The 15,923-nt window shown below is 60.7% G+C and overlaps 1 protein-coding gene across 1 annotated transcript; it reads left to right on the top strand.

Annotated features, from left to right (window-relative positions):
* The first annotated feature begins 8,431 nt into the window (after positions 1-8,431).
* Positions 8,432-8,719, top strand: PRM3 (protamine 3). Its single transcript, XM_062179697.1, has one exon. The coding sequence runs from the start codon at positions 8,432-8,434 to the stop codon at positions 8,717-8,719; it is 288 nt and encodes a 95-aa protein (XP_062035681.1).
* Positions 8,720-15,923: the final 7,204 nt, after the last annotated feature.

Here is a 15,923-nt window from a genome sequence, read left to right as displayed (position 1 = left end):
ACTGTTCTTGGCAGGTCTGAACTTGGACCGTGAGGCAACTTGGAGGCTAGAAAGTAGCTGCTTAAGGCAGAGCAGACCCCCGATGAGAAGGAGCTCACACCAGCCCAGCACGGCCGGCCTTCCTCGCTTTTCCTTTTTTTTTTTTTTTGGAATAAGTTTAATAATTTATTTGGAAGCAGCTACAAAATCTCGGGAAAGCTGCAGGAACTGCACAAAGCAGCCCCTTCTCTTCCCCTCCTCTCCCTCTACGGGCAATTTTTCAGAATGGCGGCAGAGTGGCTGGCTAACTGGCCACGCCCCTCGTACTCCAGTATGCATCCCCAAAGGAGGACACACTGACAAGCACCTGGTCCCCTCTGCTCCGTGGGAGTCACCCGCTGGGATTCTCTGTGAAGTGGCCAGGACTGATCTAACCGCTACCCTCTCCACCCCTGGGAAAGATCAGAGTCCAGCCTGATCCTGCCCGCACGCCCCACTGCCCTCTGCTCCAGCCGCAAGGCCCTCCCTCAGTGCCCGCCACCGGTGCCCCTCCTGGCCTCACAGCTTTTCCTGTGTTGTAGTTGAGGTGAAAAAACTCGCCCTGTCCACCCGGGGCAGCCAGTGCATTCACAGTGCCGTGTCACGACCTCTGCCCAGGCCCGAGAAGGAGCACGCCCCCTCCACGGCCTCTCTGGACCCTGCCCCAGGCGCCAGACAGGCATGGCCCAGAACACTCCTTGGACGCTCTTCCCCGCTCCAAGGCCACATCCCGCAGGCTCCCTTCACCTCATGGCCTCAGGGGGCTTTCGCTTTTTTTTTTTTTTTTGAAGCAGGATCTCACTTTGAAAGGGAGGTGTGTATATATAGCTGAGGTACAGAGCGGATGCGGGCAAGGGGTGGGGTGATGTGATGCAAAAGGGTCTTGGCCACTCCTATTATACCACCTTAATGATCGTTAGGCAACAGTGCCCTGGGGCTGGGGTGTTTGCCACCAGGGATTTGAAACTTAAAGACAGCCCAACATGTGGATCGGGGTACGGGGTACACCTCGTGTACCAGTGTACCCTGGGCCCAGCCAGCATGTAGATCAGGGTACAGGGTACACCTCATGTACCCGTGTACCCTGGGCCCAGCCAGCATGTGGATCAGGGTACGGGGTACACCTCGTGTACCCGTGTACTCTGGGGCCCAGCCCAGCATGTGGATCGGGGTACAGGATACACCTCATGTACCAGTGTACCCTGCACTCAGCCCAACATGTGGATCGGGGCACAGGGTACACCTCATGTACCAATGTACCCTGGGGCCAGCCAACATGTGGATCGGGGTACAGGATACACCTCATGTACCAGTGTACCCTGCACTCAGCCAACATGTGGATCGGGGCACAGGGTACACCTCATGTACCAATGTACCCTGGGGCCAGCCAACATGTGGATCAGGGTACGGGGTACACCTCATGTACCCGTGTACCCTGGGGCCCAGCCCAGCATGTGGATCAGGGTACAGGGTACACCTTGTGTACCAGTGTACCCTGGGCCCAGCCCAGCATGTGGATCGGGGTACGGGGTACACCTCATATACCCGTGTACTCTGGGGCCCAGCCCAGCATGTGGATCGGGGTACGAGGTACACCTCGTGTACCCGTGTACTCTGGAGCCCAGCCCAGCATGTGGATCGGGGTACGGGGTACACCTCGTATACCCGTGTACTCTGGGGCCCAGCCCAGCATGTGGATCGGGGTATGGGGTACACCTCGTATACCCGTGTACTCTGGGGCCCAGCCCAGCATGTGGATCGGGGTACGGGGTACACCTCATGTACCAGAATGTGGCTCACGGTAGGTGCTCAGTGATGTTTTACTTGAAGGACTTCACGAATGAATGAATGAACGAGTGAGCGAGTGATGACCCCCACAGCAGCCTCACGCTGGGCCCCTTGACTGTGACACGGGCGGCCCTGGCACGAGGCCCCGCCCGCCCCACACATGCCCGTATATGGACGTGAGGCAGGCACTCAGGCCCTCGTCTGTGAGGTCTCAGGCCTCTCTGACCTCACAGTGCCCAGGGGGGCCCCCCGTGTCTATAAGAGGCCCAGGCCTGGGCCCCTGGCTCACAGCCCACCAAGATCCACCTGCTCACAGGTTGGCTGGCTCAACCAGGGTTGTGCCCCGAGCTCTGAGCCAAGTCTCGGCCAAGTCCACCCGGCACCATGGTCAGATACAGATGCTGCCGCAGCCAGAGCCGGAGCAGATGCCGCCGCCGGAGACGGAGATGCCGCAGACGCAGGAGGCGATGCTGCCGGAGGCGAAGAGTCAGGAGTAAAAGAGGCCCCAGCCCGGGACTGGGGGGGAGGGCGTGGGGGGGGGGAGACCTCGCCCTCAATGCTTTTCTTGCCCCCCACAGAGTGCTGTCGCCGCACGTACACCCTCCGGTGTAGACGATACTAAACGCACAGAACAGCAGACCCACCAGACTCCTGCCTGAGAATTCTACCAGACTTCAAGACCCTCTCGTCACACGCCATCTTCAAGACTTCAAGACCCGCTCTTGACAATGCCATCGTCCCACGACACACAGGAGCCTGCTAAGGAACAATGCCGCCTGTCAATAAATGTTGAGATCATCCCAATCACGCCTCTGTGTCTTTGAGGGACTCGGGCCGGGGAGCTGGGGATGTGCGGCGGAGCCTCCGGGAAGGCCAGGTGGGACAGGGATGGTGTCGCCCAGGGTTTTGTTCCCAACTTAAAACCCATTCCCAAGAAAAGCCTGCCGTCAGCCTCAGGGGATCCCTGCCAGGCAGGGGCCTGTGACCAACCTGAAGGCCAGCTATGCATCTCACCCCACAGCTCATGGCTCAGCGGCCGGAGCTGGGCACCAGTGGAGGCATTCACACCACAGCAACTTCCTGGCAAATGCCACAAAGGGTTTCTTCCAGCCCAGAGGAGCGCGGCTCCCTGAGCAGTTACCCATTCACGGACCCCGTTCCTGCCGGCACACCACTGCCCACCACACCTGTGTCACAGGTATGCTCCAGCCCAACGCTGGAGTTTCCCCGCTCAAAGGCCTCCTTGTTTGTAAGCAGACGATTAAACCAGTTATCAGAAAATCAGGATCAAAATTTTTATTCCTCAGGGCCAGTGCTGTGGTGCAGTGGGTTAAAGCCCTGGCCTGCCAGGCCAGCATCCCATATGGGCGCCAGTTTGAGTCCTGGCTGCTCCACTTCTGATCCAGTTCCCTGCTAACACACCTGGAAAGCAGCAGAGGATGGCTTAAGTCCTTGGGTCCCTACACCCAAGTGGGAGACCTGGAAGAAGCTCCTAGCCCCTGGCTTCAGATTGGCCCAGCTCCAGCCGTTGCGGCCATTTGGGAAGTGAACCAGCAGATGGAAGACCTTTCTCTCTGTGTCTACATCTCTCCCTAACTCCATCTTTAAAATAAAATCTTTGAAATTTTTTTTTATTCCTCATCCGGCAGCCCTGTGGAGTAAGTTTTCAGTGCCCTTGGGTAACTTGGGCAGACAGCAGGTGAGCCAACCTGGGACTGTGTGGAGGAGGGACATTATGATGCCCCTGGAGAGGACAAAGGCCCACCTGGTATGACCCACACTCCCTCAGCCCACATGAGGCACTGCACTGCCTGGACAAGTCAGCACCCAGACCAGGAAGCCCTCCTGGACACTGGGCCACCGGCTCAGGCACAGCCCGGGAACACCACCTCGGTCATGGGTCTTGGGGCACAATCATCTCACAGCACTAGAGTCCAGCTCAGAGCACTTGCTCAGTGACCAGGGACAGGGGACACCTGGTGTCTCATGGCTGGGATCCTCACGCCAGCCAGCCACAAACGGCAGGTGTCCCCCAGTTTTCTCGGGCGAGTAGGCGCACTCCCAAAGCCAGATTCACAGCCCAGCACAGCAGCTTCCAAGGCCCTGCCCTCCTCAGCACTGCTACCCACAGCCAGCCAGACCCCTGGGCAGGCCAGTGGTGGTGGTAAAATGTTCTTTGAGGAGCAGAGACGGGGGAGAGCTCCCACAATGGAAGGGGCTGGGCTGGACCAAAGCCAGAAGCCCAGAGCTCAATCCAAGTCTCCCGCGTGAGCGGCAGGGCTCGGTTACTTGGAGCCACATCACTTGCTTCCTCCTAGGGTATGCGTTAACACGAGGCTGGAGTCAGAAGCCAGAGCCAGGTATTGAACCCAAGAAGTTCATTATGGGATGTAGGTGTCCCAAGTGGCATCTTAACCATCAGGCCCAACGCAAGCTCCGTCTTTGTTTCAGTAACTTAATTGATTCCTGTTTTCATCATCACACTCTAGCTGCGGAGATTCAGACTTAGCAGGATCTGGGGTAAGGCCTAGATGATTCTGTTTTCTTTACATTTCACTTGAGAGGGAGTGAGGGAAGGAGAGGAAAAGAGAGAGAGGTCACTCCTATCCACCAATTTACTCCTCAAATTCCCAAACGGCCGAGACTGGGCTAGGCTGACGCCAAGAGCCAGAAACTCAATCCAGATCTCCCAACGTGAGTGGCAGAGACCTGACTACTTGAGCCATCACTGTCACTTCTCGGGGTCTGCGTTAGCAGAAGATGGAAGTGGGAGTGGAGACAAGACTTGAACCCAGGTACTCCATAAGGGATACGGACATCTTAACCACTAGACCGAACACTTGTCCCATTCATCTTTTTAAAGACTAACTCACTTATTTGAAACACAGAGTGACTTAGAGAAGAAATGGGGAGGGAGAGGGAAGGGAGAAAGAGAATTCATGTTTTAGAGATTTAGATATTTGAAAGAGAGACATCAAGAAGGAGAGAAAGAGAGGGAGGGTCTGGGTGGAAGGGGAAAGAGAGGAAGGAGAGGGGGAGGGGAAGGAGAGGGAGGGAGGGGGAGAGAGGGAGAGAGGGAGAGAGAGAGAGGGAGAGGGAGAGAGGGAGGGAGAGGGAGGGAGGGAGAGGGAGAGGGAGACAGGGAGACAGGGAGAGAGGGAGAGAGGGAGAGGGAAAAGGAGAGAGAGAGAGAGGGAAAGGGAGAGAGGAAGAGGGAGAGAGGGAGACAGGGAGAGGGAGAAAGGGAGACAGGGAGAGGGAGAGAGGGAAAAGGAGAGAGAGAGGGAAAGGGAAAGGGAGAGGGAGAGGGAGAGGGAGAGGGAGAGGGAGAGAGAAGAGAATCCTTCATCTTTTCATCGCTAATTCAGTCTCCAGATCCTGCAACAGCCAGGGTGTTGCAAGGCCAGGCTGAAGCCGGGAGGCCAGAACTCCAGCTGGGTCTCCCATGTGAGTGGCAGGGACCCAAGTACTGGGCCATCATCTGCTGCCTCCCAGGTCACTGCATGGGGCCTGAAGGAGCTGGGATTTGAACTACTCGGACATGGGATGTGGGCACCTCAATCTGTGCCATGGCTCCTGCCCCTGCCACTCCTGTTTCACCAGGTGCCCGGGGGAGTCTGAGAGCCGGCCAATGGGACCTTCCTACGGGAAAATCGCCCAGCGCTTCAGGATCAAGCTTCCCTATCCATTTCCCATTGCCACTGTGACAAAGTACACAAGCTCCATAGCTTAAAGAAGACAAATTTAATATCCTACCATCTGCAGGCAAGAATTCCACAGTGGGCCTCATGGCGCTGGCACCAGGCGATCGACAGGGCTGTGTCCCCTCCGGATGTTCCGGGGCAGGAACACCCATTTCCTGGTCCTCTCCCAGCCTCAGAAGCTGCCTACATCCCCCAGCTGGCGGCCCCCGCCTCCATCTAAAAGCCAGCAGCACAGTGTGTCAGTCTCTCTTCCTGGCACCTCCTGCCTTCCTCTTCCATCTCAGAAGGACCTGGGAGGCCCCTGGACTCACCCTGCTAACCTCTAGGTCTTTAACTTAATCACACCTGCAAGGGAGCACATTCCCTGGTGCGGGGATTAGACTGGGGCCATCTCAGGGAGCTGGGAAGTGGGAAGTGGGTCAAGGGTCTGTGGGTGGCGTCACCGTCTGCCCTCAGCACAGTGACCCTGGGCAACTGGCCCCATCTCTTCAGCCTTGGTGTCCCCCTTGTGGAATGGTGAAATGGTGATGATGACACTGTTGGGAGAGAAATGGTAACTCCCAGGCAGCAGCTTGCCATTACTCTTTGTGTGCACAGAGAGCCAGCACACTTTGGTGCCCCAGACCGTGGCAGGGCTCGGAGGAGATGGGGAAGTCCTTGGAACTGGACAGTAGGGGGTCGCTTGCCCTTCCAGCCTCCATCCCCAGCCCTCAGGGAGGAGGCTGGGCAGAGTGGGGACAATCATGGGGTGGGGCCACGGGGTCATAGTGGGGGCCTCCTTTATATAGGAGCCCTGAGCCCCAGGGGGAGCCCTGCAACATTAACAGCAAGAGCAGGTGGGCAGGCCTCAGCCCTCCCCCCCACCCCCCACCTCTAGGCAGCCCCAGCCTCGGCCCAAGCCGCCTGCCGCCCAACGCAATGGTCCGGTATCGAGCGAGGAGCCCGAGCGAACACCCACACGGGGAACATGGCCCGGAGCATGAAGCCGAGGGCCAGGAGCCGGACCAGGAGCTGACCCCCGAGACCGGCGATGCCTGCGGAAGGGCACACAGAGGCCGCCACCGCCGCAGACAGGGCTCTCGGAAGAGGCTGCACCGGATCCACCGGCGGCGGCGGCGCCGGGTCTGCAGGAGGCGCAGGAGACGCGTTTGCCGGCACCGGAGGAGGCCCCGCAGAGGTTGGCCCGCCCCACCCTGTGCACCCCTGAGGACCCCAGGTCTTTGACACTTGTGTCATTGCAGGGAAGGGCAGGAGGGAGGCTGGGATCTCCCCAACCTGTCAGCCTCCCAAAGGGAAAGCTCCCAACCCCCAGCCCCACCCAGATTCCCGAGGTGGCCCCTCACCCAGAACTTTCTTTTTTGAAAGCCGGCAAACGAACGAGGAGGAGGAGAAGATGCAGGAGGCGCCACTAACCCTTCTGCTACCCTGGCCAGAAGTTTAAGGAAAAGTCAACGGCCAAGAACCAGAGGCGAGGCCCTAACAACCCTCCCACGCCAGATGCTGAAGCCCTGAGCACCCCAGGAGCCCACGAGACCTGCATGAAATGAATAAAGCTTCACAAAGACACTCACTGGCTCCCGACTCTGTGTGGACACATGGCACCGAGCCAGCTTGCGTCTGGGGCGGGCGGGGCGGGCCTGCGGGCTTCCAGGCGGCAGGCATCCTTGCCCACCACACAGCCTCAGGACAATGTCAAGATCCCACTCGTGCTTCCATGGTGCCCAAGGGCCTCTAAACAAACGAGTTTTGCTCTCAACCTAAGACTCTGGTGGTGAAAGCTGTGTTGTGTGCATCCTATAGGGTCCTCACACTCTGGGCTGGTGTCGTGGCACAGCTAATGCGCCTGGGGAAGCAGAAACAGGTGGCCCAAGCGCTAGGGCTCCTGCACCCACGAGGGAGACCTGGATGCAGCCCAGCCCAGCTGCAGGGCTGCAGTCATTTGAGGAGTGAGTGAACCTGTGAATGGAAGCTCTTTTTCTCTGGGTCCCTCCCTCTTTGTAACTATGTTTTCCGTCTCTGGTCTCGAGGGGAAGTGTGGATTGTGCCATCAGAGGATTAGTGACGGCAGAGGCCCCGAGGCGGGAACAAGGTCAGCGTAGAGGGGGAGAGAGCACGAGCCGGATGGTGTGAGGCTGTGCTGGCCAGCGAGTCCCACAGGCTGTGCTGGGGAGACTGCTCCTTCCAGCGTCCCAGGGGCCGTCCCTCAGAGCCCGCCTGAATAGGTAACCAGGCTCTGGGGTCAGGGCACCACCACATGGGGAGGCAGAAGATGGACCCAATCCAAATCGGATCCCTGCAACACAGGGGTCTCCCCTCCGCCTCCCAGGCCGACCCTGACTGCAGGCCTGGGCAGCCTGGCCAAGGGCAGTTCCTCGTGAAGCTCAAGCTTCCGGCTGCCCCTCCCCCACCCCCGGAACCAGGAGGTGAACAATCCCGAGTTCTTTATTCACAACCAGCAGCAGCAGCATTCGGGAGGATACACAGGAGGCCCGGAAGGAAGAGGCACAGCGGCCCAGAGCCCCATCCAGCACGAGCAGGTCAGGGCCGCCGCTCTCTGCCCCGCCCCACCCCCACCCTCACAGACTGGCCACAGCCCTCCCTGGCCCAGGTTCTGGACGGCCCCCCCACCACCACATTTCCACAAATAATCCCCATAACCCTCATCCCAGCTACTAGGGGACTCTCCCAGGGCAGAGGGGCCACAGGGGCGGCCACGAATGTGACGGGGAAGCCGCCCAGGCACTGACCTCCCTGCTCTGCCCTGGGGTGGTGGTAGGAGTGGGCTCAGGCTCAGGGCACCCCCTGTGGGGGGAGCTCTGGGGGGACCCCTTTGTGATGTCAGCTCCCTGCCTTTCACCCTCAGAGCCCCTGCGCTGCCCCAGCTGCCTCCCCTGCTAGTTCAGAGAGGCACAAAGTGGGCAATGGGTTCCCGCTGTGCCAAGCTCAGCACGAGCCACAGCACGGGCCACGGCACGGGCCACAGCCGGGGCCACGAATCCTCCATGAAGAAGCTCGTGGCTTGCGTGAGTCAAGATAACTTCTCCCTGTCTTCTGAGGGTGAGGAAGAGGAAGAGGAGGAGGAAGAGGAGGAGGAAGAGGCGATCCCGGTGCAGGGCAAGCTGTTGCTGATGGAGCCTGAGCGGCAGGAACAGGGCGCTACGGACAGCCCCAGGGCCCAGCAGACCACGTCCAAGCAGACGCGCTCCTGACCACGTCGCCCACGGCAGCCGCGCCAGCCGAGAGGCTCCCTCTGTTGCTCCAGCGAGAACTTTCGGAAGATTCAATAAAAAGTCTCCAAGGAATTGGCCTCCTCTCTGTTCCTTTTCACCACAGCTCTGGTGCATGTGCGCACATGTGTGTGCACGCGTGACTACACGCATGGGCACATGAGGGTGCCTATGGGGGAGGGCGAGGCCAGCTGGCAGGAGAGGCAGGGCTGGTGCCTTGTTTCTGACGCCCATCTGCAGGTTCTCCCGTGCTGGGGGGCAGGGGGCCACTGGGCAGCAGGGGCTGGGAGTCATCCCAGCAGTTCCGGCTTGGGCAGGGGCTGTGCTCTGAGCAGAGTGCCAGTGGGAAGGCACCACCACCCTCTGCGGGACCCCATTCTGCTGCCCTAGCCCAGCACGGTGGGCTCTAGCCTCTGTTCTGATGACCGTGCGACCTGCAGCAGGCCACTGTGCATCTGAGGCTCAGGGTGCCCCCCTCACTTCAACGGGAAGCCAGGGCTGGGGCAGGGAGCCTGCTGGGAGGGACAGGCCTGAGCGAGCGCTCAGCTGAGACAGCACCGTGGCTGGGGTCACCGGGGTCCCACCTGCCTCGCTGGAGGGGTCTGGCTCCTTAGCCACTGATTCTGCTGTCACCCCCACCTGGGGGCTCACTCCTGCCTTCACCGAGGGATCTGGCTGGGGGGACAGAGGCAAGGCCCCTCTCACTGGCAGCTGGGTGCACCTTCGGTTGCCCAGCAGGCCCCTGGCTCCCTTCCCCCCTCTACGCAGAAGAAACGGCAAATGGGCTCTCTGCCCTGTTCCTGGCAAAGGCAGTTGAGGGGGTGGGGAGGAGGCAGTGTCCCCAGAGAGGCCTCTGTTCCCTTGGGGTGGGTTTGAGGGGTAGGAAGGGGCCCTGGGTTACCGGAAATGAGGCAGCTGCAGGTGGCCCAGGGCAAATGGGAGGAAGGAGGAGGCCCTGTTGGCCCAGGACTGCCACCCCACCCCAGCCTCCTCTTCCAAGTGGGTCCCAGAGGCCCACCTGCCCATGCGCTGGCCCAGCAAACATCTGTTAAGCCCCTGCTGTCGATCAAGACCAGCCATGGCGCTGGTCCCCAGGGCCCGGGTGTTGCTAAAACACAGCGTCCAACCTGAGAGGCTTTGCAGTGCCAGGGAGGCAAGGTACGCTGTGTCCCGGGGTGGTGGGGACATCACTTCTCCAAGCGAGGGCTGGGGAGCCTGTGCTGCCACTGGCACACTCCACTTGAAGGGAGGGAAGTGGGGAGGGGTTCAGAGACCAGAGTTCTCAGGGTGTGGGCCGCTCCCCAGAACCAGGCTCGAGCCCCACCAAGGCCCTCAGCAGTCCCTGAGGATCCAGTTCCAGGAGTGACCATCAGAGGCGCCCAGGCCTGGGGGAGCTCACACCCCATATCAGAGCACCTGGGTTTGAGTCCCAGCTCTGCCTGCAATTCCAGCTCCCAGCACACGTGCACCTGGGGAAGCGGCAGTGTTGGCTCCCAAGTAGCTGGGTCTCTGCCACACACACAGGAGACCCAGGTTGAGTTCTGGGATCCTGGCCTCAGCCCGACCCAACCCTGACTGTCGTGGGCATCTGGGGAGTGAACCAGCTGATGGATGATGATCTCTGTCTGTTCGTCTCTCTCTGTGTATGTGTGTATTTGTGTGTGTGTGCCTTTCACATAAATGTTAAAAAACAAAAACACGAGGCAGCCAGGCCTGGATTTGGATCTGGGCTCTGTCCCTAGGAGCTGCGGGCCCAGGGGCTGGTTCCTCAGCCTCTCTCGGCCTGTCCCCTCTTTGCGACATGTGCTCACCTTAGCTGCCCCACGGGCTGCACCTGCTTCTCAGGGCTGCTGTATCAAACTGTCACGTGCGTGGTGGCTTACAGCGGCGGCACTTCCCGCCCGTGGGGCCTCCACGAGGACGCCCTGCCTCCTGCTGTGCACCGGGGTCCGGGCATGGCTGGGCTATGGCTTCACCACTCCAGTCTCTGCCTCCATCTTCACACGGCCTTCCCTTGCCCTGGGGTCCGGGGTGACCGTAAGAGGTGTCCAGGCCCAGGGCTGGTGTGCACACAGCAGTGAAAGGCTGAGGTCCGAGCCCTGGCACCCCTGGATGTAGGGCCCACTCGGACGTCCCCCGCTCGTCCCTAAAGATTCTCAGCTTAGCGCTCCCTGCAAAGCCCCTTGTCCCAGATAAGTTCTCGCGGGCGGGTTCCGGGGCTGGGATGTGGCTGCAGGTTTGGGGCTCCCTGCGAGGCTGGGGCACAAGCTACCTGGAAGGGGTGGGGCTCCGAATCCAGCCCGCAGGCGCTGTTCAGTAAACACAGCAGCTTTCCCCCTGAGCCACGTGACAGGGTTCCTAGGACATGGATGCCAAGAAAGCAGACGGAGCAAAGCCTGTGCGAGGAGACAGCGAGACGCGAGCCTGGGGGCCGGCAGTGGGGCTGCAGCTGGGGGGGGGGGGGGGCAGACTCCGGAGGCCTCAAAGACAGTCAGGCCTTCTTCTCGAGGTGCAGGCAGCGCTGGGGGTGTCTGCCAGGGAGGGGAGTGGGATCCCAGGGGCTGCTGTGGCTGGGCAGGCGTGTCAGGCTCGCGAGGACACAGAGAGGAAGGAAGGAAGGACGCCCCTGTCACCTAAGGCCACCACCCGGGAAGACTGCAGTGACCTGTGTAAGAGCAGACCTCCCCACACACTGGTTTGGACCCTGGCTGAGTCCTGCCAGGCCGGCCCCAGAGCGTCGTGTGCACACTCAGTTGGGCTCGTCTCTCAGCCACCCTAGGAGCTGCCTGTCAGGTCACAGCCACCGTCCCCTCCCTGTGCACACATCCTCCCTCTCACCCACGCCCACCTGCCCAGCGACTGCCACCAGGGCGCGGCTGCGCCCCTGCATCCAGAAAGGAGAGGCGACAGTACGAGCGGAGGCTGTTTATTGGGCCCTTCTTGTGGGCTGGGCCTGTGCCGGCTGCTAGGCCCGGGTTCTCTGAGTTCTCGTCACCTGTGAGGTGGGTACGGTTACAGTCCTCATTCTACAAAGACGAGGACACTGGGACTGTCCAGGGCTGACCGCTACGGCTCAGCCAGACCCAAGGGCCAGGCTCTCAGCCAACACATGGGACAACCCACAGTGGCCCTCAAAGCTGCCCCACCCTGATGCGGGTGGGGGAGGAGGTGGCCTGATCCTGGCCAGGCCCTGTCTGTCACACCCTTGTGTCATCACAATCGGCCACAGCTATATAACCAGGGCCTGCTGGAGCCCCTGGAAAGCGGGGCCTGCTGGGAGAGGAGGAGGAGGCTCTGCCCCTCCAAGCGTGACCTCCCATGGACACCAAGACACAGAGCCTTCCCATCACCCACACTCAGACCCATAGCAGCTCTCGGCCCCAAAGCCACACCTGCAACCAGTGCAAATGCAGCCGTCACTGCCAGAACTGCAGCCCGAGCTGTAGCCGGTGCCAGAACCGCAGCCGCAGCCGCAGCCGCAGCCGCAGCCGTAGCCGCAGCCGGGGCCCGCCTGGCTACCGGGGCCCGCCCAGCCACCAGAGCCAGAGCCCAAGCTGCAGCCTGCCACCGAGGCACCACAAACCAGCCATGCACTCGCACACGCGGCCCACCACCCACTGCAGCAGCTGCCCCAGGAACAGGAAGACCTTGGATGGCAAGGTGAACAAGAGAAAGACGGCCAGGAGGAGCCATCAGGTGTACAAAACCAAGAAACGAAGCTCAGGTACACGCAGGGGGAGGGGCTGCCCCGCTGCATCTCTGCTGCTGTCTCCAACCAGGGTCACAGGGGGCCGTGGGCAGAGGCGGAGGCTGGGCTGGTTCTGCAGATAAAGGTCACTGGCTGCCTGGACAGGAGAACAGCCCACAGGGCAGATTAGCTAGCCCAGTGCGGAGGGGTGGGTGGGAGGCTGGACGGCTAAGCGGGCGGGCTGGTTAGGCGGATAGGCCACAGAAAGTGGCAGGGGAGACTGATGGATCTGCTTCTTTGCACACATGGACGAGTGGACTGGACTGATGCAATGGTTGACGGGGAGGAGGTGGTCAGTCAGCGATGGCTGAAGGATGTGGTTAGATTTTGATAGCTGGGTTGCGTGAGGTTTTGAAGGACAAAGGGTTTAACTAGTTATACAAGGTGGCTAAGCCGAACACTAGACTGGACAGATGAGTGGATGGGTGGGTGACACACTGATAGGTTTATGGGGCGGACGAATGGAGTCACTGAACAATGCTAAGGCTATTGGGGTAAGCTGGAGAAGAATCAGATGATGTTGGGTAAAGGGATGGAATGAGTGAACTAACGAGCAGGTGGACGCGTGGGTAGACTCACAAGAGCCAAGAGGACATGAGTGACAGCTGAGCTCTACCCATGCCGTTCAGCCATTAAAGATCCCTTTCTCACTTCTGTTCCTTAGGCCGCAAATGCAACTGATGAGACGGCACTCCCTGGCTTGTTCCTGCGTCAGCTGCACCTAAATGAGAAATGCCACCACGCATGGAATCTAGGACAGTGTCAACCGTTTTGCAGGAACATGTTACTACGGTGATTTCTATGCAACAATGATTAAAGCTTGTACACTGGAGGACTGTCCTGAGTCAGTGTTTTCATTTCATGAATAAAGGCGTCACGTGTTTCGGGGCTTGCTTCGGAAGCACAAAGCCAGGGAGTTGCCTGTGAGGGACGCTCGGTGCCAGCACCGGGGCTGAGATGCCAAGAGGTCAAAGAGCACTGGAGACCGTCAGGCAGTGCCATCGTCCCCATGCGCTCCCACGTGTGTACGCACACAAGGCCCACATGGTGTTCATGGGATTCACACACAGCAACCCGTCTACGCATGGCAGACAGGGGCAAGAGGGGCCAGGAACATTCCTTTGGAGGCCAGAGCATCCTGAGTTTGATCCTGGCTCCTGTTTACCTGCTGTGTGACCTCAGACTGGTAGCCAGCCTCTCTGAGCCTCCCTTATCCATCCTAGGAACTCATACCAAGCTCAGAGGAGCTCCAACTGTCACCAAGGGCTCCAGTGTGTGCAGGGACGGTGCTAGACTGTGGGACACAGAAACGGGACACGTGTGGCCTGCTCTGATCGGGGTTTCAGTCCAAAGGTCACACAAGCCTTGCTGGTTAGCATTCGCTGTGTCAAAGGGATGGGGTGACTTGGGGGGCAGGTCAGGGAAGGCCCTATGGCAACCTCAGAGAAGAATGCTCCAGGCCAAGGGAGCAGCATGGACAAAAGTCCCAAGAGAGAACGTGGTGTCCCCAACACCCAGAGCAGCCAGCACGAGGTGGGCAGGCGGTGGGTGGACCATGTGGGGGAAGGCCCCTGCTGGGCCACCTGTGGAGGATGTGCAGGCCAGGCAGGAGCGTGAGGAAGACGGGAGTGAGGAAGGGCTCAGCTGGGAGCTGCCAGGCTCCTGGGTGTTTGTTAAGATGCTCTGGCCCACCATGTGGAGATTTGGGAGCGGCACGGAGACCCTGCCACACAGCCTCGGTGGCACCACCAAGCACCGACTTGGTGCGCTGGGGCTGAGGCCCCGAGGGGAGGCGAGGCGAAGGCAGAGGCGTGTCAGCTCTTGCACATGATGGGCAGGTAGACACGGTCGCCCGTGACTCTCAGAAAGGTGCCGGGGCGCTCTCGCTGAGCACCTTGAGGCTCAGCGCCCAGCAAGCCTCTGCCACCAGCGCAGCACAGCCCCAGCGCGGCAGCTTAGCCCCGGACCTTCAAACCCGGCAGCCCTGGGGACCCTGGGCGAGCGCTGTCTGCTCCCGGGACCCCTCTCCTCGTCTAACTACTGGGAGTAACTTTGGCCTCAGGGGATTCGGCCTGACTTGCGCTGAGGGCAGCAGCCGCAGGGCCACTGGGGCAGGTGTAGTCCGGGCGGCAGGGTGTGCAGGGGAAGACCTGCTTTCGGATCTCTGCAGGGGGCCTGCAGCAAAGCCACCTCCCCTCCAGCAGCCACCAGGCCCAGGCCCAGGCCCGGGCCCACAGGGCGACTGGCACTGCTGGGTTCCGACTACACCGCCCCACCTCGGCCTTCCTTCCGTGGGGCCCTCTGTCCTCCGCTCAAACAGGGGAGGCTCCTCCCTCATCAGAGGGCGTGGGGAAGGGCCCTGGGGGCCAGGGCCTCTGCATTCACCCAGCGCACGCCCTCCACAGGTGGCACTGCTGCTCCCACCTCACAGAAGCGGAGGCTCCACGCTGAAACAACTTGATCAGGGCCTCCTGGCGGGTGGCCCTCCCACTGCCACCCAGCCCCTGGCACCAGGCCAAGTCTGTGGATCCTCCAGGGAGCACACGTGGAGAAAGGAGGCAGAGACAGCAGGTCAGAGGGAAGGGCCGGGACTGAGGGCCCCTGCCCCGCCCTGCATGGGCAGTGTCCTTTCACGATGGCTGAGGGCAAGGCCTCCTCTGTACCCCAGGCGCAGCCTGCGCCCGGCAGAGGTTCATGGACTCATCGTTGTCCACATTTCCTGAAACCAACACTCAGACACACAGACAGACAGACACACACACGCGCGGCAGCAGCTGCCCAAACTCACGCAGAGGGACTGCCACACACACCCCCGGCCTGCCCCACACACCCCCGGCCTGCCCTCCACCCCCAGCTCCAGGTGAACACCCCAGGGACTTAGTGTCAGACGCAGGCAGGGGCAAACCGAACCACACGCTCATTCTCTGACTCCCTCGAGGGGCGGGGTGGGCGGAGCCTGGGGCAGGCCTACTGGAAACCCAAACTCAGAAAACGGAAACAGAAGTAAATTCAGCGTCCCACAGTGAACGTGGGCTCTGCAGGTGGCTGGTCTTAGCTCTCCAGTCTGCAGACCCAAACGGAGCGGACACAGCGGGACAGAGCGAGCCCTGGGAACACTGAAACACAGCCTGGCCTCTGGGGGCACCGTCCGCCCACTCACCCAGGCGCTATCCCTCCTGCAGGCCTGCGTGGCTACTCGGGGACCCAGCGGTCCTGGGCTGGGGTGGTGGTGAGAGGCAGGCAGGAAGAAGGCAGAGTGCCGCCTTGAGATGTCCATGTGAGGGAGATGCAGGGGCAGAGACACGGAACCCCCAGCTACACAGACCCAGACTCAAATAGCACGGCCTGGCCCCCGCTGTGTGACCTGGGCCTTTCGCTGAGCCGATCTGAGCCTGGTGGAGAGGACCAAAGGGCCCTGCTACTTTTATTCCTGTACTC

Source organism: Lepus europaeus, chromosome 21 (genome assembly GCF_033115175.1).
Source record: "Lepus europaeus isolate LE1 chromosome 21, mLepTim1.pri, whole genome shotgun sequence".
Classification (NCBI taxonomy): Eukaryota; Metazoa; Chordata; class Mammalia; order Lagomorpha; family Leporidae; genus Lepus; species Lepus europaeus.
The sequence above is the reverse complement of the archived record's forward strand: the minus strand, read 5'-3'. Positions and strand labels throughout refer to the sequence as shown.